This window comes from Mus caroli, unplaced genomic scaffold, assembly GCF_978045245.1.
Source record: "Mus caroli unplaced genomic scaffold, Mus_caroli_1 scaffold_2, whole genome shotgun sequence".
NCBI lineage: Eukaryota > Metazoa > Chordata > Mammalia > Rodentia > Muridae > Mus > Mus caroli.
The window spans coordinates 114,485,910-114,513,040 of record NW_028227257.1 but is presented as its reverse complement, the minus strand read 5'-3'; the positions used below and the strand labels follow the sequence as shown (position 1 = coordinate 114,513,040).

Genomic DNA, 27,131 nt, shown 5'->3' with positions numbered 1-27,131 from the left:
AATTTGTAAGGTAAAAGTGATAGAATGGTCCAGGCTTGATACTTCTGAAATACAAGGTATTTTTCTGCTCAGTGATACAAGCACTAACACAAATATTCAAACTTTGCCCTGCTAGACACATAAACTACAATAAATGTGATGTAAATCCAAATTTAATATAATTGAAATTTGATTTAAGAGTACTCATTGGAAAGGTGCTTTTAGACTTGGTACAATAATCAAAACATGATATTAAAACAAATATGATCAAATTATGTTACTTGCATATGGGAAGTTGAGAATATTATCCTGAGTGAGGTAACCCAGTCCCAACAGACATGCATGGTATGTGCTCACTGGTAAGTGGATATTATCCATAAAATACAGATACCACATTACACTTCACAGACCCAAAAAAGCTAAACAAGCAGGAAGGCCCAAGTAAGGATGCTTGAATCTCAGTTAGGAGGGGGAATAAAATAGTCATAAGAGGTAGATGGAGGGAGGAAACTGGATGGGAGAGGGGATAAGGAGGGGAATGGGAGGGTCAGGATCTGGTGTGGGAAAGGACAGGAAAGATGGCCAGGTGGCCATGAAAATGAATGGAAATATGCAACAGATGGGGGTGAGGAGATGGGGCCATCTTCAGGATGAGACAGAGACCTGGAATAAGGGATGTACTGAAGAATCAATGGAGGTGACCTTAGCTATGACAACCTACAGTGGGGGTATGGAACAGAAACCCCAGTGGAGTGATAGAGACACCAACCCACCCACAAAACTTTCAACCCAAAATTTATCCTGTTTACAAGTAATACAGGCACAGGGGAGGGAGCAGAGACTGAAGGAATGATCAACCAAATTGAGACCCATCCCATGGGGAAGCACCAATCCCTAACACTATTAATGACCCTCTGTTATGCTTGCAGACAGGAGCATGTTGTTCTCTGAGTGGCTCTACCCAGCAAATGACTCAGATACAGACACCTGCAGCAACAGAGGATGGAGCTTGGGGACTCTTATAGGAGGAAGGATTGCAAGCCCTGAAGGGGATAGGAACACCACAGGAAGACCAACAGAGTCAACTAACCTGGACTCGTGGGATTCTCAGAGTTTGAACCACCAACCAAAAAACATACAGGTGCTGGACCTAGGCCTCACCTCTCATATGTGGCTGATGTGTAGCTTGACCTTCATGTGGGTCCTGAACAACTGGAGTCAGGGCTATCCCAAAAGCTGTTACCTGTACATGGGATATGTTCTGCTGCTGGACTATCTTGCCTGGCCAAAGTAGAAGAGGAAGAGCCTAGCCTTGCAGTGGGAGGAATAACCAGGGTGCTTCTACCTGCTCAGAAGAGGAGGGGAGGGATGGGGGAAGGATTGTGGGAGGGGGTGACCAGGAGGGGGCAGTGAATGGGTTGTAAAGTGAATAAGTAAAAAAATTAAATTAAATTTCAAAAATATGTAGACTTTTATCAAAATAAAACAGAACAAGAAAAGTTACAAAGAAGCCTATTTTATGTAGCTAATATGAAAACATTTAAAAATATGTAGTTGTTACACTTGCTACAGGTTCCTCTGGGTCACATTCCTTGGCAATTCATCACATTTGACAGCATACATGCATGCTTAACTCATCTACAACTTCCCTTCAGCACTCAAGGAAAAGAAGTCCTTTTCAGGGGGTTTAAAATATTTCTTTCCTGTTGATGTATGGGAAGAAAAGTTTCTTCAAAACAGCCTGTGAAACTTGAGTGGGAATCACTACTTTTTTTTTTAAAGCTGGCTGGGAGGCACAGCCAAGATCACTCTGGTTATCAGGTGGTTCAGGAGTTTCATCTACATTGTCTTAACTCAGGGGAAGAAAATGAGTCGTTGGTATTTCCAGCGAGCAACTCTAAATTGGAACCTCCCCCTAGCCATCTAGATATGCAAACATGGAGCACACTATAATAAAAGGGGTAAATTGGGTTGTTCAGAAGCTCAGCCTGGTTGAAGCTCATCACTGTGACATAGCATCTGAGACACAATGACTCATACAGCCAGGACTCAATGACTTATATACACTGGGCACCATTGCAGATATTATAACATCAACCAGAACACAGCACAGGGGAGTGGTTTCTGACTGGGAAGAAATGACTGTCACAAGGAAAAGGAAGTGAGTGTAACTTTAAGAGGTAATCAGAGGGAAATTAAATTATGTTGATTTAACACTACACTACTTACCCAAGGGAAGTTCAACCACAAAGAAAAAAAAATCAAGGGAAATAAGAAAAAACAAAACACCAAACAAACACAGCCCTGTGATGACTAAACATTTGCACTACCACTTTAGAACGAACATTCTGCTAATGGATCTGAAAGGTAAGATAAGCGTCCTATTTGTTGTGGCAATGTGTTCTATAAACAGTAAAGCACCCGGAGAGTCTATAGCTTCTTCCCTCATGGGAATCAGTGTGCAGTTCGCATTAGCTCGGATTAGCTCGGAGGGTGCAATCTACAGAAAGAAAACAGCCAGGGAACTGTCGTCTGTCAAGTTGAGAAACAAACCGTCTTCACTTCCAAAGAGGTTCGGTGAAGATAACCAAGTGCCTCCCCTCTCCTTCTGTTAATTTATACTTACAATTCAAATAAAAACATCCCCAGTGGTCCAGAAAACAGGCTCCCCCAACAAATTATATACTAAAAATCTCATCCAATAGCTACTATTGAATATGAGTCATGACAAAACTCTAGTTGCCTGCATTTCAGTGACTGGTATAACAGCTCACTCTTGAGTTTCCTGTGCACTAATTGCATCTGCTCCTGCTCATGACAGGTTCCCTCCCTGTTATGCCTCAGCTTATCTGATGCAGCCCTATCCTCGCAGCAGTCACAGTGAACTGCAGCAGTAATCAAGAAACCTTTCAGAGAGATGATGTGAAGCGTTCAACCCACCACCAACTCCCGACAGACCTTGCCTTAGGTGAACGTCTTTCTCCAGAGTCCCCTGTGCCCTGCATTGTAAGGCTCTCCCACTTTTGAAAATCACCCATATTCCCTAATATGAGAATGCACTCCCCCCTCTCTCATCTTTGAATGAAAAGAGAGACTTTTCAGTTTTTCTTCATTTTGATGTTCTAGAATATGGGGTGCGTGCATGTGTGTGTGTGTGCGCGCATGCGCTGAGCTCATACTTGACCGATTTTCATGTTTACAGCAATAAAAGGATTCACATCTGTCCAGCAACTTGATTATGCTCACCACCATAAGATGGCAGTTTGAGAATTAAAAGGCCAGGGGAAAGAATGATGCTTCTCTTTGGACTATTTGCTTAGAAACCCTACCCAGAGCCAGTGAGGCATAGATCAAAGCAGGCTTCCATCAGCAATATTAATGGTAGCTTCAGGTCTGAGTCAGTGACCTGGACCATTCATTTGCTCAGGCTGTCAGGAAAAGGGAATGGAGAGGTCAGGTCCCTGCTGGGCTGAGCAGGCATCCCCAGTAGCACCTGAAACAATTAGCCTATGTGCTGCAAGAGTCTGCAAGTGCTCCATCTTCCTTGGAGAGTAAATGGCTAGATGACATAAGCGTATCCGTCTAGGAAGGAAGATTCATCCCACAGTTTTTCTTTTTCTGCCAGATTTGAATATATCTCCACCTAACGCCAATCTCGGGTTTATTTACAGGTTTTAATATCTTGCACATTGTTATTTTTCACTATTTTACATTTTCCCACAATAATATGTTAATCCAGCCCTGATGTTGGCTTCAGAATTTTGAGTGGGCCCAAATAGCCCTTAGGCAAGTGCCTGACTCACTCACTTTAACCTAGCTCTCTCTACTGGGTTGGCTTCCTCAGGGATAAAGACCCGTTTCCTTTGACTTCGAAAGGCCAGCCCTGAAAGGCCACCCCACAGTAGGATGCCCCCTGGGGATCAGCAGGGACCTGATTCACAGTCCAGTCCTACTTTTCACCAAACTTTCTCTCATTAGTGTTATTCTGAAAATTGCTTCTTCAGTTGAACTACTCCTAGAAGGTTCCAGAAAAGAGAAATGGATATGGAGGCTCAGAGGGTCCAAGTTCTCACAGTTCCGATGTGTTGAGAATCCAGATTTAGCTGACTTAAAGTCACCATACTATCCTACAGCCTGGTGAATGTCATAAAGAATGGGCGTGATCTAAGAAGTCAAAAGTAAGGACCCCAGCAATCTTCACACAGCCCAGCTAGTGAGGTTCAGTGATTTCTGGGCTGTAGGCCTGAGGTGATTCCAACCATATGAGAAGCAGTGTAACTCTCTTTCCTAGGGATGCCCACATCCTAGCCTTCAGAACAGTGAGTGTGTTCACTGACAGGGCAAGAAGACTGAAAGTGTGACGAATTGCATTAAGTGATGGGAGAGCACTGTGGTTTGTCCACAGGGAACCACAAACAGCACAGGGGTCTCTTAATTAGGGAAAGATGTAATGGCAGAGATGAGTTGGAGTGAGGTGCCCATGAACAACCTCCCTCAAATACAGGAGGATTCTGGAACCTGGGGAGTTGTTCAAAGAACTTCCAGAGGAAGACAGTTTGGCATTACCTTGATTTCAGCCATATAAAGCCCGTTTCAGACTTCTGACCTGAACCAGAGGAAAATAAAATTGTGCTGTTGGGAGCCAACCGTTGTGACTGTGCAATGATTTTATCCTAACAGCAGTGGGAAGCTGACACAGACCCCCAAGGGCAGTGCTTTTTATCAGGACTGCTCACCTTCTGTCACTCTGACTTGATTCTTAATTTGAGGGGAGCCCTAACGCAAGAAGAAACAAATTTAATGTAGCCTCCCTAGTTGTACTATATTAGACATTTTTTAAAAAAGAGCTCGGCTGTGTACAAGGATTGGTGATCAGTCCTGGTACAGATGGCCATGTTCTTCCAACAGATGGAAGTCTAGGCAAGGCAGGACATCTACACGGAGGCAGAAGAATGATTGACAGCCAAAGGCAAGCACCATCCAGGAACCCTTTCTACAAAGACATTGTTTTACTTTTGTGATTTCTCAGTAATATTTTGCCTGTACTGTCCTGATTTTCTAAAATAATATTTTACAAGCACATTTTTTTCCTACTTTTCTGGTTCTGTAATTTTTTTTCCAGTACGAAGACTACTGCTTCTGCAGAACTCCTCAGTGTGTGGTAGTAGAAGATAAACATTCCTATTATTTGCATCTGGAACCAATAGTTCTGTGTCTCTCTTGTTCCTTGTTGCACTGGGAAGAGGTCTAGTTTCAGATTCTCTTGCAGTTGAGCAATAAAAGACTGGCTTTGATTTACTCTGTTAAACATTTGGGTCTAAAGGAAAGCAAGGTTTATTATCCAAAAGCTGAGTCTTGTTGGAGAAATTTTTTTTTTGTATTAGTTATTAGGAAAATGATAAAATTTCTTGGAGAAGAGCCACAACAGAGAAATTTGGAGCATTGACAAAATATCTTAACCATAAACAGAAGAGAGTTGACTTCCCTTTGATAAAATAAGGGGTTTTTCCATGGAGACAGGTAAAGAGAGAGGACAGTAAACTGTATATATGAGATGGGGGAGGAAAACCGAGGTGGTCAAAATTTTATAGTTAAATAGGTAGGACCTTGAATAACCTTGCAGTGATAGTTTTACCCTAAGTATGGACAGCCAGCCGCAGTTTTACAGTGGAACCATTACCAGGCAGAGCCCTAGATGCATCCAGAGGATCATCTTACCCCCTAAGGGCTCAGCATCTTCACTTGCCTCCTGCCTCTCCTGATAAGTTCACTTCACCAGATAGCATCTTGTTTGTGTTGACCTGAGGGAGTGATGCTCATCCATCTCCTTGAATTGTGCTTCCGAGTTTGACTGATGCTAGCTCACAATGCCCCAGGACAGACATATGAGCCCAAGAAGATGAAGTGTTATTATATACTTGGTGAATGGTATAATAGGGAATCCTTAGGGCTTAAGGGAGCCAACCTGATTTGATCCTCTTCCAGTTTCTTCTCAACTTTCAAAACATTTGAGTCAGTAATTAAGGTGCATTTTTACATGTCGATTAAACAATGTATAAATATAAAACAGATAACACAGTAAGAGCAATATAAAATTAAAGCACTTCGTTCGATATCAACACAGTACCAAAACACAGACCATGGATGTTTGTGACTGTCTTGGGTTTGGAAAGTGGAAAGTGAAAAGCAGAAAGCCTTTGCCAGAGACATAGTAGAGAGCAGACATCTGGTAGAAAGAAAAGAAATGTAATTACTAGGTTAAGACAGGTGTGTTGGTTCACTTGGGAGGTCTAGGGCAAGAAGAGCACACACTTGTGGCCCATCTTGGGCTGCTTAATGGTACACTGTCTCAAAAAGGGTCAGAGAGATAAGATAGTTCAGTAGTTAAGAATAGTGGCTGCTCTTATAGAGTAACCAAGTTCAGTGCCCAGCACCCACATGGCAGCTCACAAACATTTGTAACTTCAAATCCAAGGGATCTGGTGTCTTCTTCTATCTTCTGAGGTCAACAGGCACACACACATGGTACACAGACATATGCACAGGCAAAACACCAATATTTCTAATTAAAATGTACTTTTAAAAATTACAAAATAAACAATTTACCATATTTCAAATTGCTATTTCAATGAAAGTTGAATATTTTCTCTATTTCTAATTAAAATATGGTTTTAAAATATAGATGATCAGCTATGCCTGGTATAGCTATCAGACTTAGTCCTATAGAGACAGGTACTAATGAAGCCAGCAGAAGTGATTGTACTGCACACCTTGAGACCTAGCAACTTTCTTTTTTTTCTTTTCTTTTCTCTCTCTCTCTCTCTTTCTTTTTTAGTTTTTTTGCACACCTTGAGACCTAGCAACTTTCTTTTTTTTTCTTTTTCTCTCTCTCTCTCTCTCTCTCTCTCTCTCTTTCTTTTTTAGTTTTTTTGAGACAGGGTTTTTCTGTATAGCCCTGGCTATCCTGGAACTCTCTCTGTAGACCAGGATGGCCTTGAACTCAGAAATCTGCCTACCTCTGCCTCCCAAGTGCTGGGATTAAAGCCATACACCACCACTGCCCCACACCTAGCAACTTTCTTATCTATTATTGTAGACCTATGTATATTGTTTCCCCTGCTCCTGTCTATACTGTTAGGGACTGGGGAACTACATATGGTGCAGTCTTAGCTTTGCACCAAGGAAGCAATGCCATCACTGTGAGCCCTGGAGAGGGTGGCTCTGTCATGTGGGAGGGCCCTCTGCTTGGCACAGTGCTTAGCATGGAAGAGTTCTTCACTGGAATTAATAAGCGGTTAGATAGGTGAATGAATACAAACATTCAGGAACAGGAGACAAGCTCAGCCCTGTCCACAGCTAGATTGGGGGGGACCTTTGAGTCTACTTTGAGATAACAGTGAAAAACTTTATTCCTCTGTGAACCTGGAACAAATAAACAAACTTCATGGCTAATGTGTGTGTCTATGCATACTTATGTATGCCTTAGCCTACTTTCTGTTGCTACCATGAAATACCTGAGGGTGGATAACTTATGAGCAAGCAAGGCTTATTCAGTGTACAAGGTTGGAAGTTGGTGGCCAGTTATGGGCCACCCCATTGATCTGGCTTCCAGTGATGGTATGTATTATGGTTTCATAATATAATATAGTGAATGAGAGATCACAGAGTAAAACAGGAAGCCAAAAGCAGGGATGGACACTTTTTAATAATAATCTAGTCTGGGGGGGCACTAACAGGAGTCTTGGGAGAAACACCCTTCAGAAGCGAGTACTGAGGTGACTCAATCACTGTTCACTGGGTCTCACGCCTGCAAATTTCTAATGCTTTTTAGTGCCAGCACACTAGGAATCTTGCCTTGAGCTCATGAGCCCTTGGTGTGTGTAGGGTCACACTATATAACATTGTTTATCTGTATATACATATGTAAATATATGCACATTGTGAATGGATGTAGTAAATCAGTCATAATCTGAGCTCCACCCCTCATCTCCGGACCGAAAAGGATTGGGCTCAGTAGTCTGCAATGTGCAGAGGGATACACATTTCATAAGCTGTGAGAGTGACTTGTGAAGTACCAGGAAGCACACTGTTGTTGAAATGAGTGCCTGGCCTTTAATCCCAGCATTCGGGGAGGCAGAGGCAGACTCAGCTCTGTGAGTTCCAGGTCAGCCTGGTGTACAAGGTGAGTCCAGGATAGCCTGAACTACACAGAAAGACTCTGCCTCAAAAAAAACCAAAAAATAAATAAAAGAAAATGAGTGCCCAGGAAAGGTGGTTGAGAAATTAATTCATGTTGCGTTTTATATAACTGCTAACAACCTTGACCGTTCCATTAGTGACCTGCACTTGGATGTCTTTGTCCACTCTTTACACTACATTTGCAAAGGCAAGTTATTGCTAGGAACACAAGACTGAGCTGTAAAGTGTGAGTAAGAAGCTTTTTGTTTGAAGTGGTCCTGGAGGCTGACCCTTAAGGGGTGTGAGTGTCAGGATATACAGACGATGACATAGCAACCAATGTGTGTGTGAAAATCTGCAGCGAGGCTCCCGGGTGGGTGTGTCCTTTTGGCTGGGATTGCATTACTACTCCTATATTAAGCACAACACAAGGCAGAGCATTTTCTACCTGCTGTGTGAGCATTTCCTGCTCATGCCAAATTCCTGACAGCAGGCCAGTGTTGAATCAACTGTTTCACACCTATCTGTTTGTTTGCATGTCAACAATCTACTCTTGAGTACCATTTTAAATACCAGAAAACAGAGACTACAAATGCCTAGAAAATCTGCCCCAAGTTGCACTGTTAAGAAGGGGCCAAAGATGAAAATCCAGGTTGTCTGGTTCCAAAACCCAAGATGCTATGTGGCCTCTCTGTATTCATCCAGGATTGGAGGCCAGTCAGACTAGTACTGAGCAGTGAGCCTCACACGGTTCTAAGTCAGAAAGACTGTCCAGTAAAGCTATATTGATCTGAACCAAAATGTACTCTCTTCTTGTGCTGTCTGCTCAGAAAATAATGATAGAGCGTAGATTATAAATGATTTTAAGAGTTGGACATAGGTATTTTTACAATGTGAGTCTCCAGCTGACCCCTTTCATTTTGTACTTTTAGTGCTGTTTGGAAAGGCAGTGGATCTTGTCTCGATCTCTCAGCCGTTGATGTGGGTTTTACTAGTCCGTAGCTTTCCTGGTTTCCTATATGCTTTGACAGGGTGTTTCTGCCACCCACTGAAGTTCAATTCTCAGTTGTTGAGGAAATAGCAGAAGGTTTCATTATTTTATTTATTTATTTTTAGTTCGTGTGGATAAGAGGGAACAGCGCAGGTTCCTCCCAGATGCTGATTTCTAGTCAGCATGTTGCTTGGGTCCCCTGGTTGAACATATTTCAGCCATCCTGTGCCTACGGAGAAAAACACCTCTACTGGCTTGGGTCGCTATGGTAACCGATGCTCAGCAGGCAGTTGCTGTTTCATTTAACATTACTGGCTTTAAGAACTTGAGGGGGAAAGTGTGCTTTCATATTAAAGAAAGGGGAAGCTGAGTAGTTTAATTAATGTATCTCAGTCCAATGTTAGGAAACAGGTCACTTGTGCCGTTTGACCACATTGCACCTAGGTCTATTTTATGTACGTATCAGATCTCAAGCATCAAAGGATGGGGTCTTTCTCTCATCATGTGTGAAGTGCACAGAGTGGGCAGGAGAAGAGAAACAGGGGTTATGCCGGACCCTTTGCAAGGGATTTTTCACTTTATAAAGCCATCTCAGCTTGAGAGTATACAGAAGAATTGCTTTCTCTTCTCTCACCCACAAAGGAGGCCTGAGAGATGGGTTGCTAGGCAACCTCACACTGAAGTCTGGGGCACTTTGAAATTAACATAGCTGACCTCCCCATCATCTCTGCTGCTATGCTATTCAAAGCCATTTTTATGAGTCTGCAGGACTCAAGAAAGCAGATATAAAATGTAAATACAAAATAAAGAATAGGGGAAATAAATCCTTTGCAAGGAAAGACCAAGATTCACTCAATGAGTTAGGCAGCAGTCTGAAAGGATCGGTGGAAGGGAAAGGAGTGTTGGCTGCTATGAGTCAGAAATTCATAGTTTTAATAATATAGGAAGAAAACATTTCCCTCAAAGTTCTTTTGTAGATATTTATAGCTGCCATGTAGAGCATCACAGCAGAATCTGAAAATACTTAGGGTCCATGGGAAGATAAATCAGTTTCTAATAACGCCGTTTCTCTACGCAATTTTTAACAAAAGTGCTCAACTCTCATCCTTCACCCCATGGTGCTTTGCTTAAAGCTGCAGAGTCTCCTGTTCACCTTTCTGTCACTACATCGTTAGCATGACACTGCTGGCATGGGAAAAGATGGAATTCCTTTTGCCAGGAGAAAAACACAAGAAGGCGGCAAAGCTGCTCTATGGAGCACAGCATATACTCTTACCAGCAAGAAATTTCTTCAGTGTGACTTTTTAAATACTTTGTGCTACTAGGATATGGTTATGGGGGCATTTTAAAATAGATTTGCATTTACCAGGACTGAAAATCAAAGTTGGTAGTGGTGTGTGTGTGCGCGCACGTGTGTGTGTGTGTGTGTGTGTGTGTGTGTGTGTGTGTGTGTGCGCGCGCACACGCGTGTGTGCCCGCGCGCGCTCGTAGGCAGGGAGGACTGTAACAAATGGGATTCAGTGGGTTTGTTTGTTATGGTTATTTGGGTGAGGCAATTCTGAACTTTAGATGGATTAATCAATGTGTGGCGATTGGGATTTCAGTGTGAAGCCTCGTGTAAATGATTCGGGAGGAAAGAGCTCTGTGAATGAGTTGGAATTGATGTGAGTTCAGTGATTCCTAAAATACGCATGTATACATGCAAAGTACACCTGCTTGACCCATGTCTGTGTGTTCATGCATGAACACATGCTTACTAACGGCAGAAATGACACAGTACTACACTCTGGGCTCAAAAAATAGATTTTTTTAAATCCAAATTTTAATTATTCTTACATTTATTTGTTTTATATGTCTCAGTGTATACGAGCTTTTCTATGAGTGTGTGGAAAACAGAGGACTTGTGGGATCATGTCTCTTCTTCTGTTCTGTTGGTTCTAAGGGTCAAACTCAGGCCATCAGGTTTCGTAGAAAATGCTTTCAACCTGCTGAGCTTGCTGTTTCTTCTCCTGCCTTGGATTTTTAATTTCAGATACCAACCTCAGTAGAGGGAATCATGTCTTTTCAGTTTTGTTTAAATGCCACAGCATGGAAATGCTTGGATTCCAAGGCTGGGGGGTGGGTGGGCGGGCAGGGTAATTAGATATTGAATTTCCTCATGCTGGAAAGTAAGGGAACATCCCCCCCCCCAACACACACACACACACACACACACACACACACACTCCTCTCCTCTGTGATTCTTGTATCAAAGTAGCTTCTGTACTTTGTGATTTTAGTCCTGGTGGGAAGTGAACAGAAGTTTTCAATAAACAGTTACCAGTTTTCACATATTGAATCAGTTGATTTCGATGTCTGGCTTTAACACTCCTGCAGTTCGGTATTTTGGCTCGTCAGTTTTCTTGAAAGCAGGTAAGCCGAGTGAGCCTTTCAGTGTGCGCGCTGAATCTGAGTGTGATGCTGCCTGTTACGCCTGAGCACCGGGTCCTGCTGCAAAGTGTTCTCTCAGGCTCTTACATCACTTCCCACATTAAAAATACAACTAGGCTGCCTTGGGCAGAAACGGAAGTAGTAATTACTTTCTCAAAATATCCCTGCTTTCTTAAAAACAGTTTAAGATTGCCAAAATTTATTTTTTTTCTTTTTTTCTTTTTTTTTTTGCTTTTAAGACGATAAAAATAACACTATGTGAAAATGGATTGACTTAAAGACTGCCTTCTCTCCTGAGGCCGTCCCCTCGGAAGGAGGCTCTCAGCAGTCCTCCGGTTACTCAGCTTTTCTCATTTATGGGCTCAGATTACATTCACAGGCACTGTGCCAGATGCGCTGATGCGCGAGCACGGGAAGGCAGATCGTAGCGTGAAGAATTTCTCTAAAAGAACATCTGGTTCTGAATAAAAGCATTAGGAGGTAGGTGGCACATTTTTGCTCCTAAGATTTATGTTTGATTTATTACGTCACAGTGCCACACCCTGCCACTCCCCAGCTCAAGTCCTGAGGGCGGACTTCCAGCAACCACAACCAGGAACAAAGAAATACATGAAGAATTCCTCAAGTCTGAGCCAGAGGAGGCCAAGACGCCATGTTTCTGTAGGATAAGGGGCTGCCCTTGGTCAAAGATTATTTCATACAGCGGAAGACCATTAACTCGAGGGTTCCTCCAGCCACCTTTGTATGTGCCGGCCGGCCGGCGCCTTCTTAAGTTCTGTTTCTCCGTTTCCTTTACAGGAACTGTGCACTCACCCCTCACTCATTCTTCTAAAGTTCTAGGGCTCCGGTTTTCCTCCTTATATTTCCCCATCTGTTATTTCTTGTGCCTTGATTTTTTTCTGACTTTCCCCCATAAACATTTCAATATACCAAATGCATCTATCTTAAAAAGTAATCAGGCAAATAAAAACTTCTACCCTGTCTTTCCTCTGTCCTCACATCTAAATATATTCCTATTATGTCTCCTCACCTTCCATTCTTAAGGGTGTCACTAATCTTCAAGGAAGGTTTATCCAAACCTGAAAGGGGGAGGGGGCCCCCTCCTCTTCCTCCAAGGAGCCGGTGACATGTAAGACTGCTTATACCCAGTGTTGTGACCTTGAATGACAGTGATTTCCACCATTCCAATCCATTTAATGTGGGAAGATCGTCATTAAAACCCCATTACTACTCAAAAGCCCAACGTGCAGGCAACTGGCCTGCTCACAAGTCTTTTCTCCTAAAGCTGTTTTCTGGGCCCCTTAGGGTGACGTGTTTGTTGTGTTCCCTTATTCAGTTGTTTTCACACTCATGGTCATTTTCTGGAAGTCTCTTTTCTCTCTTCTCATTCTGGATCTCTGGCAATCAAAGGGGATTAGAATATATTTTCTAGGAACAATTAGAAAAGTTTAAGAATTGAGGGTCAGCTTTTCCCCCCCGACTCATCTTCACCAAGAAAAGATCTTTAAACAGTGAAAAGGAAGTTTGCAAAGGGTTCCCTCTAAAATTTTAATTAACTTTTAAATTTAATTTTAAATGTCCTATTCTTAGTATAAAATGTTTATTATAGTTAACTTTCATCATGGCAAAGAAAAAAATTATAATTCAGGTAACAATTGGGTAATATACATTCAGTTTTGTGTGTACGTGGTGACTGTTATACATGGGTCTATATTTTTTGGCAAATATATAACCTTAATAATTATATTTTTCCAGCTTTAAAAATTTTGACAATTAAGTATCTTTGGAAAACATTTACTGAGTTTGACAATAGTTAATTGCATAGCAATCCATCATCAGATAGATGTGACAATAGCTGGCCATTTTATTTTTTTCGTGTGGACAGTTCAGTTCAGTAACACCAGAAGGAGCAATGCTAACCCCTCACCTCCATCCCAGAGTATTCACAGTGGTGCTTCTCTAAACAGGACAGCTGATCAGGGGACAGACTCTCATTTGTCCTGCAGAGTCTCAACCAGAAGTGCATGAGCGCAGCAGTTTCCTTCCCATGCAGCTTTTATAAAGAGTTCTGATAAGTTATTCTTTGCTGGTGAAATGAGTCAATTCAAGCCAGATTAGATTATATAAAGTTGGATTCATTGGGAGGCTGCTCTCCAGTCAGTTCACTGGACCCAAGGAAGCCACAGAAGTCTCCATGGGGAGGGAGACAGAGGGGGGAGGGTAGAAAGAATGTGCATATGCAGGGAGGGAGAAAATGCAGAGACAGAGAGAAGGGAGGAGGACTATAACGTCTGGGAGGAGCTTGTAGGGGGAGGGAAAGTCCACCCACTGGGCTAGAAAATTCATGGTAGAAGGCTGGATATGCCAGACATAAGAGGTAGGGATGCTGGGAGAATCTAGAGGTCAGGTCCACTTTGGTATGTTAAATATGCACCTTAGCCTCTTGGCCCATGTGTGAAACCCAACAATCTTAACCAGCACCAAGAGAGCCACGTGACCTCCAGTCCTAAAGTAGGACTGCTCTCCTCAGATCCTGAATCCGCCCTAGGAGTCCCCTCTGCTTGAACCCTGCTCCAGAGTTCAACCTTGATTGCTCCACCAAGCCTACAGGAAGCCCTCCCTTAGGTTTGCACTGGCTTACAGAAGACACTTATTTCCTCCAGGGTTCCCCCACTTCTCACACAAGACTTGTTAAAGTCGAAGCAGATTAAACTTCCAATCACTTCCTTTCCCCCATTGAAGGCATTAATCCAGATCTAGACTCCATGGGAGCTTCTTCAACCAGGTTCTCTGACTCTCCTCCATCAGGAAGGCAGGCATGACCTTCCAGTGAGTGCAAGGCGGTTGTTGAAGCTGCAGTGTGGGGTTGCAACTACCTGGTCTAGGCTCCAGACTTCGTATATTTCTGATTGAGGTATATGTCACAAAAATCAACTCTCAGACAAGAAAAATATTCTGGGACTGTCAACGCTGTAGAGTTTAGATAGAGTGGCCGGAGCCAGGATGTAGAATAGCTACGTAAAACTGAGCATGGACATGACAATGGCTTCTCTACATTGAAAACAAAATTACTCAACAAAAGCAACGAGCCACCTGGGTACGGTAAACCTGAGAGCCCACCCTCAGTGATGTGCTCCCTCCAGCGAGGCTGGACCTAAAGGCTTCCTAATATTCCCAAACAGCACTACCAACTGGGGACAAAGTGCTGAAATACACAAGCCTATAATGGGGGCATTTCTCATTCAATTCACCATATGCACATGTTCATTCTTTGTTATGGAAGGAACAGACAGGCTTTGGAAGTTGGGGGTGGTGGAGAATATCTAATTAGGAGTCTCACCACTGAGGGAAGAATAATTGTGTCTCTCTTAGCAGTTGTTAATGGCCTATAGCTCTTCACCTAGGGATTGGACAGTTTGGAATCTTTTTACAATAGGAATAATACGTTTTCCTAGGCTTGTGATGAACAAATGCCGTATGATATGTAAAAGTATTTTTATTAGCTACTAAATAGTTCCTAAATGTTATTATCTGAGTTTTATGAAATGCTATAAATGCAATTTTGGTAATAAATGATTAGAATTTTATAGCATATAACTGGAAATAAAAGGACACTAAAATCATGGAGATAAGAGCCCCAAAGTAATCTGTTTGAAAGTAAAACAAATTATTTATTTATTTATTTTTTTTGTTTTTCGAGACAGGGTTTCTCTGTATAGCCCTGGCTGTCCTGGAACTCACTTTGTAGACCAGGCTGGCCTCGAACTCAGAAATCCGCCTGCCTCTGCCTCCCGAGTGCTGGGATTAAAGGCGTGCGCCACCACGCCCGGCTAAAAGTAAAACAAATTATTAAAACTATTTTATTGCAAGTAAAAATAAAACTGAAGACTACTGTATTTTGAAAGAACTTCAGATGTACATAAGACTCCCGAGAAGAATGCTAAGGACCAAGGTTGATAAAATTAGGGTAATTTGGTATAAAAAAGCAGAAGCCACCTATCAAAGAGTACTATTTGCCGGGGCGCCTGCCCTCTACTCACCCCCAACTCCGTAAGTCTCTGATGACCGAAAGCAATTTTCACCCTTCTTCGCCAGACCACTGTCTGGGACACATTAAGCTCACTCTTGTGGCTTCTGGTTAAATATTGCTATAAGGGTTTACCTATTTAAACTGGTTTCAGAGTAAGACCGTTTCTTAAGATCACACTTGCTTTGAGGGTAGGAAGCATGAACATAACAAAGAGAGGCAAACATAGACTTTTAAACTTTTCCAGGGAAGATTTTTCTAATAAATGTCATTTCCTTCAACATTATTACATAACACTGCAGATTTTTGAGTTTTTTGCAGTCTTTTGAGTTCTGAAAAAATATAAACCAGATATTCACAAAAATCTTTATTAAAATATACATTTAAAATACGTATTCTTTTTTTCATAAATTACATGAGATTATATCACAAACTATAATAGAAAATTAACAGATGACAGTAGACTTTAAATAGAATTGTTGGAAAATCTAATGCTCTTCAGAAAAGATATATCACCTAGACTTTAACAAAAATATCCTCTGTAGAAACGAGTTAGGCTTTATCACAGAACTACCATTTGTGCCGAATGGAAGGGAGAAAGATGAGCTCTCACCCAGCCACACCACCAAGGATGCCACAGCCCAGTGCTGTCTATGGACAGCAGCAGCCTCTGCTGGAGAAGGCAGGACACACTTCTGCCACACTGTCAGCTGGAGCCTGTGTCAACAAAGGCTGTGAAATTCGTGGGACCCCTGTCATCTCTTGCCCAACACTTCAGTAAAAACAATCATTTTCAAGGTCTTAAAGATGCACGCGCCTTATCAAGGATATCCTTTCTGATTTTGGGGTAAGTTGGATGTGCTTCAAGAACCTGGGGAAATAAAACCAAACTACCTTGTAAGGAACTGTTGAGAACAAGGGAGCTATGACTCTGAGTCTAACCGCATTATGGCCAAGACTTCACTGTATTAACACTGTAACTGTCATACTCGTCAAAGGTGACAATCACCGCATGAGTGGTGACTCATTGAGATGAGCAGATAAGAGTCACAGAATGTGGAACCACCCATGGAAACATCTCATACAAGTTTCCTTAACAGGTGACTTAGAAGACAACTTATAATACTTCTGTGACTTAGCTTCTTGTCATGTCTAATATCTTCTTTGAGAGTTTTACTAACCGAGAGCATGTATCAGATTTACCTGGACTGATTTTGGAACATTCTAATTTCCAGCAATGCTATGTCTGAGAGGGAGAAGCTATTCATTTAAAAAGACAGAAGTCCACAAGTGATTTGAACACATAGCCTTGGGTTAGCATTCATCCTTAGTTTGAAACGCTGCCTCACAGAAGTAAGCAGTCAACAGCAATCCCCTAGCCAGGCATTTACCACAATAATACTGGGACACAACTATCTGAAGTAAGAGCTGTGAAAAATGGTAAGGCCCTCCTCGAATGGAGCTCCATTGGGACATGGCACACACAAAGCGCTATGGAAATTCTAAAGCTGGAAGGATGTTAAAGATGTCATTTTAATTGTAGGGTTTTAGTGCAATGAAATGCAGAAAAACTTCCTAAATTATAGAGTATTTTTAGCTATAATTTATAAATAAAAAGTTCTTCAATAGATAGATTTAGATATAATCACAAAAAGTTCCACTTAATCCAATGACCTGGGAAATCAATGCTATCTGCAAAAGTGTTCCTGGTGCCTGCCGAGGGCAGAGCAGGATGGAGGAGGCCCTGGAGCTGGAGTTACAGATGGTTGAGAGCTGGACATGGGCATTGGCAACTAAACCTGGGTCCTCTGCAGGAGCAGCAGAGGCTGCTGACTGCTAAGCCATACAAGTTACATCTCTCCAGCCCTCCAGATACCATCCAAACTGGATTTTGTTCAACAGGTTTTCCCTACTAGCCTATCTCTTTTAATTGACACAAATACTTTATTATTTGAACCCTAATTATAAATATATCCTTGCTTTAAATAGACATATTTTAAAATTTTAACGGAACACTAATAATTTCTCCATAATTTATTTAATAAACTACTTAGCTAAACAACCACATCTTCTATTTCTTACTGTTCAGTGACATTTGAGAGTAGAAGGAAATTGTGCATTGGTACTTTTGGTTATGAGCCTTAGCCTTTAAGAGCAGAGCCATCTTTCCAGCCTCCACCTGTACAATTTTAAGAAATTTACCTGGTGACATACGTCAATTGCATCCACATATCGTTTTGCTTTTAGGTAATTAAATGCCAATTTGTATCCTGTTGAGACAAAAAAAAAATCTGATATGTGGTTTTTTTCTTCCTCTTTTGTTGACTTATTAGAGAAGCCCTAAGGGAAACTGTTGGCCAGACAATACAGAGAAAAGAGACATGGCAGGAGAAAGCAAAGTGAAATGAAGATGAGCAAACAGAAGGAACAGAGTTGGAGAAAGAGGCCCCAGTGAGTAGCTGCTGGGTGGGGGCACTGCTGCTCCCCGAGTGTGGCTTCTTCAGCTCACTGAAAAGCGCAAATTCCATCAGCAGACAAGTGGAAGTGAATCTAGACATCTAGTGATTGCCATGGAACCTGAGTGTAGGTGAGAGGAGCTCCTCTCCTCACAGGCTCTTGGTTCCTAGTGGTCTCCTATTTTAAAATGTGTTTTTCACTTGAAATGTGTTCTTATGCATATTTATACAAGGAATATAACTGTAACTACATATACACATACATATACATACACACAAACTACACACACATATATATGTGTACACACACACACACACACACACACACACACGTATATACTAGCATAACTATTTGAGGCCATTTGCAGTGACAGCACCCGATTTGGAATTCTATGGAAATAGTGTGTGGACTTTGAGGGTTTCTTGACAAGTGAAAGTGCAAGGTTAATTTGGCCAGCCAGACTGGGTAGTGGATAGAGTGACATCATCATGGACAAACTAAATAATTGAAAATGTCAGAGGAACACCTAGGAAAGGAACTCTGGGAGAGCTGCCAAGATCACTTATAAACTAGAATAAGGGAAAAGCTGGCGAGTTGGAGTCTCTGTGTTTTCTGAAGCTTTCTAAGGAACAGGGTATATAAATAACTTTGAAACATATTACTCTGAAAGAATAAATTATCAAAATGATTTCTATTTTCTGGGTATTTAATACATTTCCATTTTACAAGGTGTCTCTATCTCATATGATATATAATATGAATATGTAAATGAAATTTTATAAACAATCATTAGTTCCTGTACTTTTCCCAATCTATCAATTTAACAGACCCTAAAGAAACCCAAGTCAGGTGGAGCAGGACAGATGGCAACAGAGTGTGAGGAGGACGGTGGCTGCAGTCAAACACTGCGACACAGCTGGTAAAGACTGCTGCCACCTTAGGTTAAGTTAATAGCTTGAAATCACCTAATCTAATAAAAACACCAACGCCTTTATACTCACAGGGAGCCAAGCCAGACGTATAAACACACTCACATGCAGTAGAACAGTTCAGAAGGGACGGAGAGAGCAAAGTAATTTCTCATGCTTTGTGGCCATAGAAACTGCAGCTCTCTCAACGTAAAAACTCTCACCAACGTTTAAAGGGAGAGTTGGTGAACCATGGTTAGTCCTGTCAAGGGACAGTGTCAAGCAGGGAAAGGTGACAGCCCTCTGAGAGAGCACAGCAAATACTTTCACCTCAGGAGGAAGTTCCCACTCAAGGACCATCCTCTGTGAGAGGGAGGGGAGTAGAGATGGCATCACAGAACTGATCTAGACTTCAGTGAGTCAGACTTAGTTCACTGGAAGAAGCCCTGCCGGCAGGTTAGTCACTGAGCCCACTATTGATAACACTCACCTGCACAGACACTGTAGACTAATACTCCCCAAACAAGAGTCTACACATACAACTCATTACGTCTATGATGCTCAGGAGAAAGGTAACAGACCCAAACCCTTACTCAAGTGTTAAAAGGCTTTAGAAGGGTCTCAGTAAAAGAACCTTAGGTGGTGATAGAATGGAACCTTTGCATAATATATTTGACAACAGGATACTTTTTGTCCAAATTACCATTTTCCAAATAGAAGGGTGAAGGGAGAAGAAAAAAGGCAGAACGAACCTAGTAATCAGGTAAATAACTCACGATGAGGATAAAGCATTGACAATAGAGGTTGGCTTGTAGTATGTATTGCCCTAAAAGGGCATTTCAAATAGTATTTACAAATGATACATTATTTCTTGTGAAGACACTGGGCCTAGTCTGCTCAACTCACCCACTGCTGGATTTGTCTGGTTGCTATGTTTCCATGCCATCTCATAGTTGAAGGCTGCATCTGTGTATGCTTGCTCTTTCTCCATAATGTACCCCATATATTCATAAGCTTTGCAGCAGGACTGAGGGGACAATGGAAGACAGAAGCAGATTAAGCTCCATACCAGTAAACCTTTACAGAATGTGTATAACATGCAGAGCAGTCATGTTAACCCCTATACATGGTGTATAAAGGAATGGCACTCCAACCTGTGTATAGCACCAAAGTACGGAAAGGACACACTGAATGGTTTTTATGCCGAGAGCCAGCTCATACCTTTCAGAAGCAGATCTTCTTTTATAGTACCAGGAATACATACAATGGCATGGGTATTTTACTCACAGACAGGTATCCAGTTTATTGTGACTAATTTAAACACATATTTAGATTTCCGAGTATAATGAACTCATAACTTTCTTTCAAAAATCAACCAATGACTCAGATCCTGCCCCACATTTACACTTCCATACTACCAAGAAACATAACTCCTGCATACTTTTAACCGTATATATGCTAGAATGCTATCCTAAAAGATAAAGACTTCCTTAAGTATAACCCAACTCGTGGCACCTAGAATATACCAGCTTCACCCATATATTTAAGAGACTGTCATGTTTAAAATGGTTGAAATATAATTTATTTTTAAAGAAGTTTTTAGACTGAGAATCCAATCCATGTCACAGATTGTGAGTGGTTTGAAATAGCTCAAGTCTGTTTTCATCTGGAGAATTTTTCTTCTGTCTCTATTTTCTTGATTTTAAAAAGTAGAAAGAATCTTTACAACAGGATTTCTCTCTACACAGATTTCATTGGCTGCGTTTTGGTGGGGTTTCTGTAATAACAGTCCAATATTATTGATGTTTCCTGCTTTTTGCTCTGGTTCTCAACCTTCCCAATGCTGTGACCCTTTAATCCAGTTCCTCATGTTGTGATGACCCCCAACCATAAAATGCTTTTCTGACTGTAATTTTGTTACTGCTCTGAATTGTGATGTAAATAACTGATATTCAGCATGGTCTTAGACGAACCCTGTGAAAGGGTCATGGCCCACAGGTTGAAAAATCACTGTTTTAGGGGTTCAGTCTGAATATTTTCTTTATATACCAACAGCATTTATTGTAATGTTCTTCCTTATTCTAAGAAATTTCATCAGTAAGTATTTTCACTAAAACCACTTTCCATTAAATCACAGTCAAAAATGTGACCCTGGGAAAGCTCCCACTCCAATATCCCATGGCTCAGCACAGTAGAGTCTTAATGTTTTGATATTACTTTTTTCATTTCACTTGATTGAAAACATAGTACACTGTTGTAATCATTGTGATTGTGGTTTTTCCGTCTCATTAACCCCCATCTCTGTCTGACATTGTGCTCTTCTATAACAAAGCACAGCATGTTTGAGTCTCTCCTTTGTAATATTTTGCCCATTCATAAACTCATCCATGTTGAAACACAGTGATAGTTATCATTGATTATTATTTTGAACAGTCTATATATTGAGATATCTTATCAAATAATTGGCTACTTACAAATGCAGTTTATACAGAAAACCCAGGGCAGGTGCTGAATTCTTCTCCATTGTCTGACAGAAACACTCAGTTTATTAGCATACTTCAGTTGACTAATTCTATTTTCTTTTTTGTATTTTTATGTAGTCATGTGTTTAACATATTGGATGTGTTTTAATCTATTGCAGTTCTCACTCTTTTTGGTACTTGATGTCCCAACTCTGCTGTTGGACTGTCTTCCACGAGGCTCCGGAGTGCCTGGCATGACGCTTACTGTATTTGATAGCTTTTTTTGCCATCTGGTATGGCAAGATGCTCTAGTGTCGTTTTATGCTTTCTTGGTCCAAATATCAGAGATTTCCCTCTAAAATTATATAATTCAAGGCTCCTAAGCTTTGATTCCTGAGCCTCTCATGCTTTCAAATAGATATGCCAAAGTAACTGGGCTGAATGAAGGTTCTGAAGGAGCAACCAAGTTTAATGTCACAAGGTGTTGCTATGTGGTCAGTGTTGATGAAAGCCGGGATTTTATCCATGTCAAGGCCTTGATTCCTATTCAAGGTTGATTAATCTCAGACTAGGCATATAGTGTTCAACTACACAGTAGTTTAGATTTTAAAGCTTATCAACAAGTATTTTGTCTTCAAGGCAAATTTAGGTTAAAATTGATGAAACTGGTCATTTAAAGCTGTCTACCAATTGATAATGGACATACATTCTAGGTTTTTCATTCCTAAGATTATCTTAGTACTACTAGGTAATCATAATTCCTCCTTAAGAAGTAAATAATCCAAGTTATAAAATAATTTGCTTAAGAGAGAATAAAAAACAGATTTACTGTGATTAGCATTTTTAGCTAATTGGTATGAATCTGTGAATACAAATAGCCTCAACTTTCTAAGTCAAATGTAATTATTTCTCAGCAAACACTAATTTACACCTATATTTTAAAAAATCATAATACATTATCTTCTTTATGTGTTTAAATAACATAAGTAAATAGGGTTCAACTGTATAGACTTGGAGATTTTCCATTTTTACGTAACGATAAGGACTTTCATTAAATTGAATTAGAAGCTCCCATATATATGATGCATCCTGGTCTAATAATGTGGAGATGACATGTAGCTGCAGTAAGTTCATCAAGAACACTTTTTAAAGGAAGGGACAGATGACCACAATTAATAATCTGCAATTTTCATTAGTTCTGGGATGAGCTGGGTAATCATGGCGAATGCTTGACATTCCGAAAGCACTTCTTTCAAGCAGGGCACCACCAGCTGAGACTTGAAGCTGCACAAATCTATCTTCCCACTTCCTTCAAGGGAACACAGCTTCTTCTTTTTATCATTAGTATTCACTTCCTGATTATGATTTTAAACATTTAAAATTCAAGACCCAAAGGAGAGGCATCAGACATGGACCCATTGCTCTGCTATGGGAAGCTTATGCCACACAGTTAACCACTGTTTCCCAGTCACCTACCCGGTTATGGCAGAGACACCGCTTTAGTAATTCCTCTGCCATGTCATATTTTGCTGACTGGATATAAATATCAGCAAGCAGCAGCCAGCTCTTCTCCAGATCCTCGGCTTCAATAGGATTCCAAGGCATTTTTGCAATCCGCTTCAGCTGGTTTCTGGCTTTTGGAGTCTGTTTCAAGATCATATACGCCGTTGCCATTCCCAAGAGAGCTGGGATATGATCCTTCTGTGGGAAAACGAAACTTTAGACCACAAGATGCATCACGGAGGAAGCGGCAAATGCCCACCTGTGCCTTCTCTCTGGCTCTGGGCTGGGTAAATGTGACTGTTACTGTTTCACACCGCAAGTCACCTTAAGTCACTATGAGGAAACCAGTAAACATGTGGCCCAAACAAATTCACAAACTATGCAGACGCTATAGCACAGGCCCAACCGAGAGTGGGACTTCGTCTGTTATGGGGCTGACTGGCTGGGGCAGTTCTGTACATATCAGAAAGAATGAACTCTGACTTCACTGCAATGCTTCCTGAGCTGTTTCTCTTTAGATTTACAGTTTTGCCTCTGTGGTTCTTTTCCCTTTGTTAAACATGAGTAACACATCTACTTCCTAATCCATCTTACCGCTATCTTCCCCCACTTTCATTAAAAACAAACAAACAAGCAAGCAAGCAAGCAAACTAAAAGAAACAAAACCTCTTTTCCCAGTGAAGTTTGACCAATGAAGTGTCGTAAATAGGGTATGCCTTAAATCACCCGCACAGTTCATGCAATAGACTCATGGCTTGAAGACTTTTGGATGCAGAGTCTGTAGTCTCCTGATAGGGTCTATACAGCACAATATGTCCTTAGACAGAGTAAAGCCCCTGAAAGTCTGTCTTCTGTAAAGCCAAGAGGTTAGTCAGAACTGGCATACAATGAAAGCCATGAGAACCTGCCAAGAGAACGGACTTAAGCCACAGTGTACTAGTTCCTGACTAAGCTTTGCAGAGGGATTAGGACAGTTTCTGGAGGAGGATCTCTAAGCTTAAAGTCTTGAATCAGAAGTATGATAAGAAATAGCAATGCTGTGGCTATAACACTGCCTGTCTGTAAGTCTACAGATTTGAGCAAATAATGGCAAATATCCAGAAAGGAATATGAAACAGTCATCTGTTCATGCCCAAGCCCGAGCTTGGCTGGAAACTGAAAGACAGTAAAGCATTGGAGACTAATGGAAATAGGAGGGTACTTTCTTGTCTCTAATGTTCTTTGGTCTTTTCTTTTTTTCTCTTCTCTTCTCTTCTCTTCTCTTCTCTTCTCTTCTCTTCTCTTCTCTTCTCTTCTCTTCTCTTCTCTTCTCTTCTCTCTCCTCTCCCTCTCTCCCTCTCCCTCTCTCCCCCCTCTCCCCTTCCCCTCCCTCTTCTCTTCTCTTCTCTTCTCTTCTCTTCTCTTCTCTTCTCTTCTCTTCTCTTCTCTTCTCTTCTCTTCTCTTCTCTTCCACCATCACCATCACTATATCAACATCATCATCATCATCATCTTTTTGAGACAAGGTCTCTACATAGTCCTGGCTGTCCTGGAACTTACTATGCAGATCAGGCTGGCCTTGAACTCAGAGATCCACCTGCCTTTGCCTCCTTAATGCTGGGATTAAAAGTGTGCACCAACTTGGCTTCTCATTTTATTTTCAAAATATAATTTGTTTACACAAATAAGGAGGACTAGCAAGGGAGTTTTATTTGATTACCAAATCCAATCAAGTTGTAGTCTTTTTTGAAGAGATAAGTGGGCTGTGCTAAATTATAAAACCTCACCCTACTCACAGGATACCCACTGTGATAGGGGATGGCAGATCATGGTGGCCCATCATGTATCTGTCAACTGGTCCTAACCTTTTAGGTTAGGTCAGAAGAGATGAGTCCTGCATATTCACATGAACAAAGACGTCCATATGGGAGATTTTACAGACTGCAGTCTGATTAGGATAAACCAGCTCTTCATAGCTTGGATAAGCAAACATTTGTTTGTTTGTGTGTGTGTGTGTGTGTGTGTGTGTGTGTCTGTCTTTGGGTAGGTCTGTCTATCTGTCTGTGCGAATGAATTCAAAGGCTGATGCCAGGTTTCTTTCTCAGTCCGTTTCCAAATCTTATTTTCTGAGTCTGGGTCACTACTGAGCGTGGAGTGCAGTAATTTGGCTAAGACTGGGTGGTCAATAACTCCAGGGATCTGCCTGCTTCAGCCTCCCAAGAGCATCTCTGCTTCTGACGTTTTACATGGGTATTGGGGAATCTGAGCTCATGCTTGTTTGACAAGCACTTTACCACAGAGCCATCTCCCTAATCTCCAGAAGTGAAAACTTTCTGAACCTGAGAACAGAGTTTGGCTCTCAGCACTAGGCCATCAGGCCGTCATGAGCTTCAATGTGGACTTTGCACTTTCCTGGTACAGCCTAGGAAGCACAGTTCTTTTACTCTCAGTCACTGCATTGGACAAGCGTCAGATGTGGCCAATGAAGGGCCCTTTTAATCTCTGTACATGGTTCAAGAGGTGCCAGAAGATTAAGCGGGGTAGGAGCACGGGCCTTGAGCAGCATGCACATCTCCTCCATGTCCTCCGGCACAGTCCCAGGCAACACAGTGTTTTGTATTAGACATGGCTCTCTGCCTTTATGGATCTGTATTTTCCCCTTCCCTCTCTGAGACACTTTGCCCACTTATTTGTAAAACATGAGAATTTCCCTAGATCTTGAATCACACCTATTTCTAGAATCCCAGCTTCCTTTCAAGAGCTCTCAATCTCCTCAGAGTCTCCGTCACTCAGGGGAATGTGACCAGAAGGCATGGAGGAAGCAGTGCATGGCGGGTGTACTAGGCCTGTGCTGTGCTGTCCCACCTGCTTCGACTGCTCCACTCATGTGCAGAGGTTCTCAGGGCACTTTGCTGACCACGCTGAGTCTGAGTCTAAGGTTTAGAGCATCACCTATATATAGTACTTTCATTTGCAAGTCCAGGGGAGAATAGAAAGCATTTTCTTTGAATCAGTAACTATTTTGTTCAGTACACTTACTACATTTTTCTTAAGATTATGAGAAATGTGAAGGGACAGATACATTATTTACCGATTCCCACTATACTGAATAGATGCTGGCTGCTTAATGAATATTCATCATATTAAATACATTCAATCTATGAGTTAAGTGGAAAAAGAAAAAACACATGCACAGTGCTCCCCCATCATCATCACTAGGCTGACGTGGTTCGTGAACACACGGAGGACCTTGGCTGAGCAGCACAGACAAGCATCTCCACGGGAAACCTTGCTCAGGCTTTCTAGGAAAGAGCTGCAGGGCGGTTAGCTGTGACTGGCTTTTATTTCTTTTAAATACACAGTAGGAATCATGGATTTTCTAGCTATAACCCATAACTATATGATACAATGCCACCTCACAGCAGTTGGTGGCTGTGACACCTAGCTGCAAATTGTATCTTTACAATTTTTTAGACTTACATGAACATTCCATTTTTCTTCTTTCAGTAGCTGACATCAATCTGTTACAGAATGCCAATTCTGGGGAGTCCCAATCTCATTTTTCTTTTTAAAAAACACACCACAGAAACAATATATATATTTCTTTACAAAAAGTAAGATCCACAGACTCAAAGAGGCCAAGTAACAAGGAGGGCCTAAGGGAAACACTTGAATCTCATTGAGAAGGGGAAACTGGGGGTGGGTGGAGAGAGAGGACTGGGGAGGGGAGGGGTTGAACATGAGAACAGGAGGTATCAGGGTGGGGAGGACTGAGGGAGAGACTACTGAGTGAAAAAAAATGGAATAGGTAGGGGCATCTAGAAATCTAGCACAATGGAAACTTCCAGGAATCTAGGAGGGTGACCCTAGCTAAGACTCCTAGCAATGGGGGATATGGACCTTGAAATAGCCACTTCTCTAACCAGGCAAGACTTCCAATGGAGGGACTGGGACACCAACAGAACCACAAAACTTAGACCCAAAATCTGTCCTGCCTACAAGATGTACAAGAATAAGAGGTGGAGAGAGGCTGAGGGAAGGTCTAAGCAATGACTGGCCGAGCTTGAGACCCATGCCACGGGAGGGAGTCCACCCCAACACTGTTAATGACACTCTACTTGCAGACAGGAGCCTAGCATAACTCTCATCAGAGAGGCTTCACCCAGCAACTGATGGAAACAGATGCAGAGACCCACAGCCAAACAGTAGGTGGAGCT

The 27,131-nt window shown here is 41.7% G+C and overlaps 1 protein-coding gene across 2 annotated transcripts in view; it reads right to left on the bottom strand.

The window, feature by feature from the left end:
- Positions 1 to 15,977: 15,977 nt before the first annotated feature.
- Positions 15,978 to 27,131, bottom strand: part of Ttc21b (tetratricopeptide repeat domain 21B) — a 75,756-nt gene continuing 64,602 nt past the window's right edge. The window contains exons 26-29 of one of the 2 annotated variants that reach the window (XM_021155663.2): positions 22,909 to 23,133; positions 19,877 to 19,997; positions 17,808 to 17,875; positions 15,978 to 16,476 (exon numbers count right to left, since the gene is read on the bottom strand). In XM_021155663.2, the coding sequence (XP_021011322.1) occupies positions 16,399 to 16,476; positions 17,808 to 17,875; positions 19,877 to 19,997; positions 22,909 to 23,133 (492 nt within the window). In that variant the 3' untranslated portion in view covers positions 15,978 to 16,398. The remainder of the gene's footprint in view (positions 16,477 to 17,807; positions 17,876 to 19,876; positions 19,998 to 22,908; positions 23,134 to 27,131) is intronic. The other variant, XM_085834820.1, reaches the window with a different exon arrangement.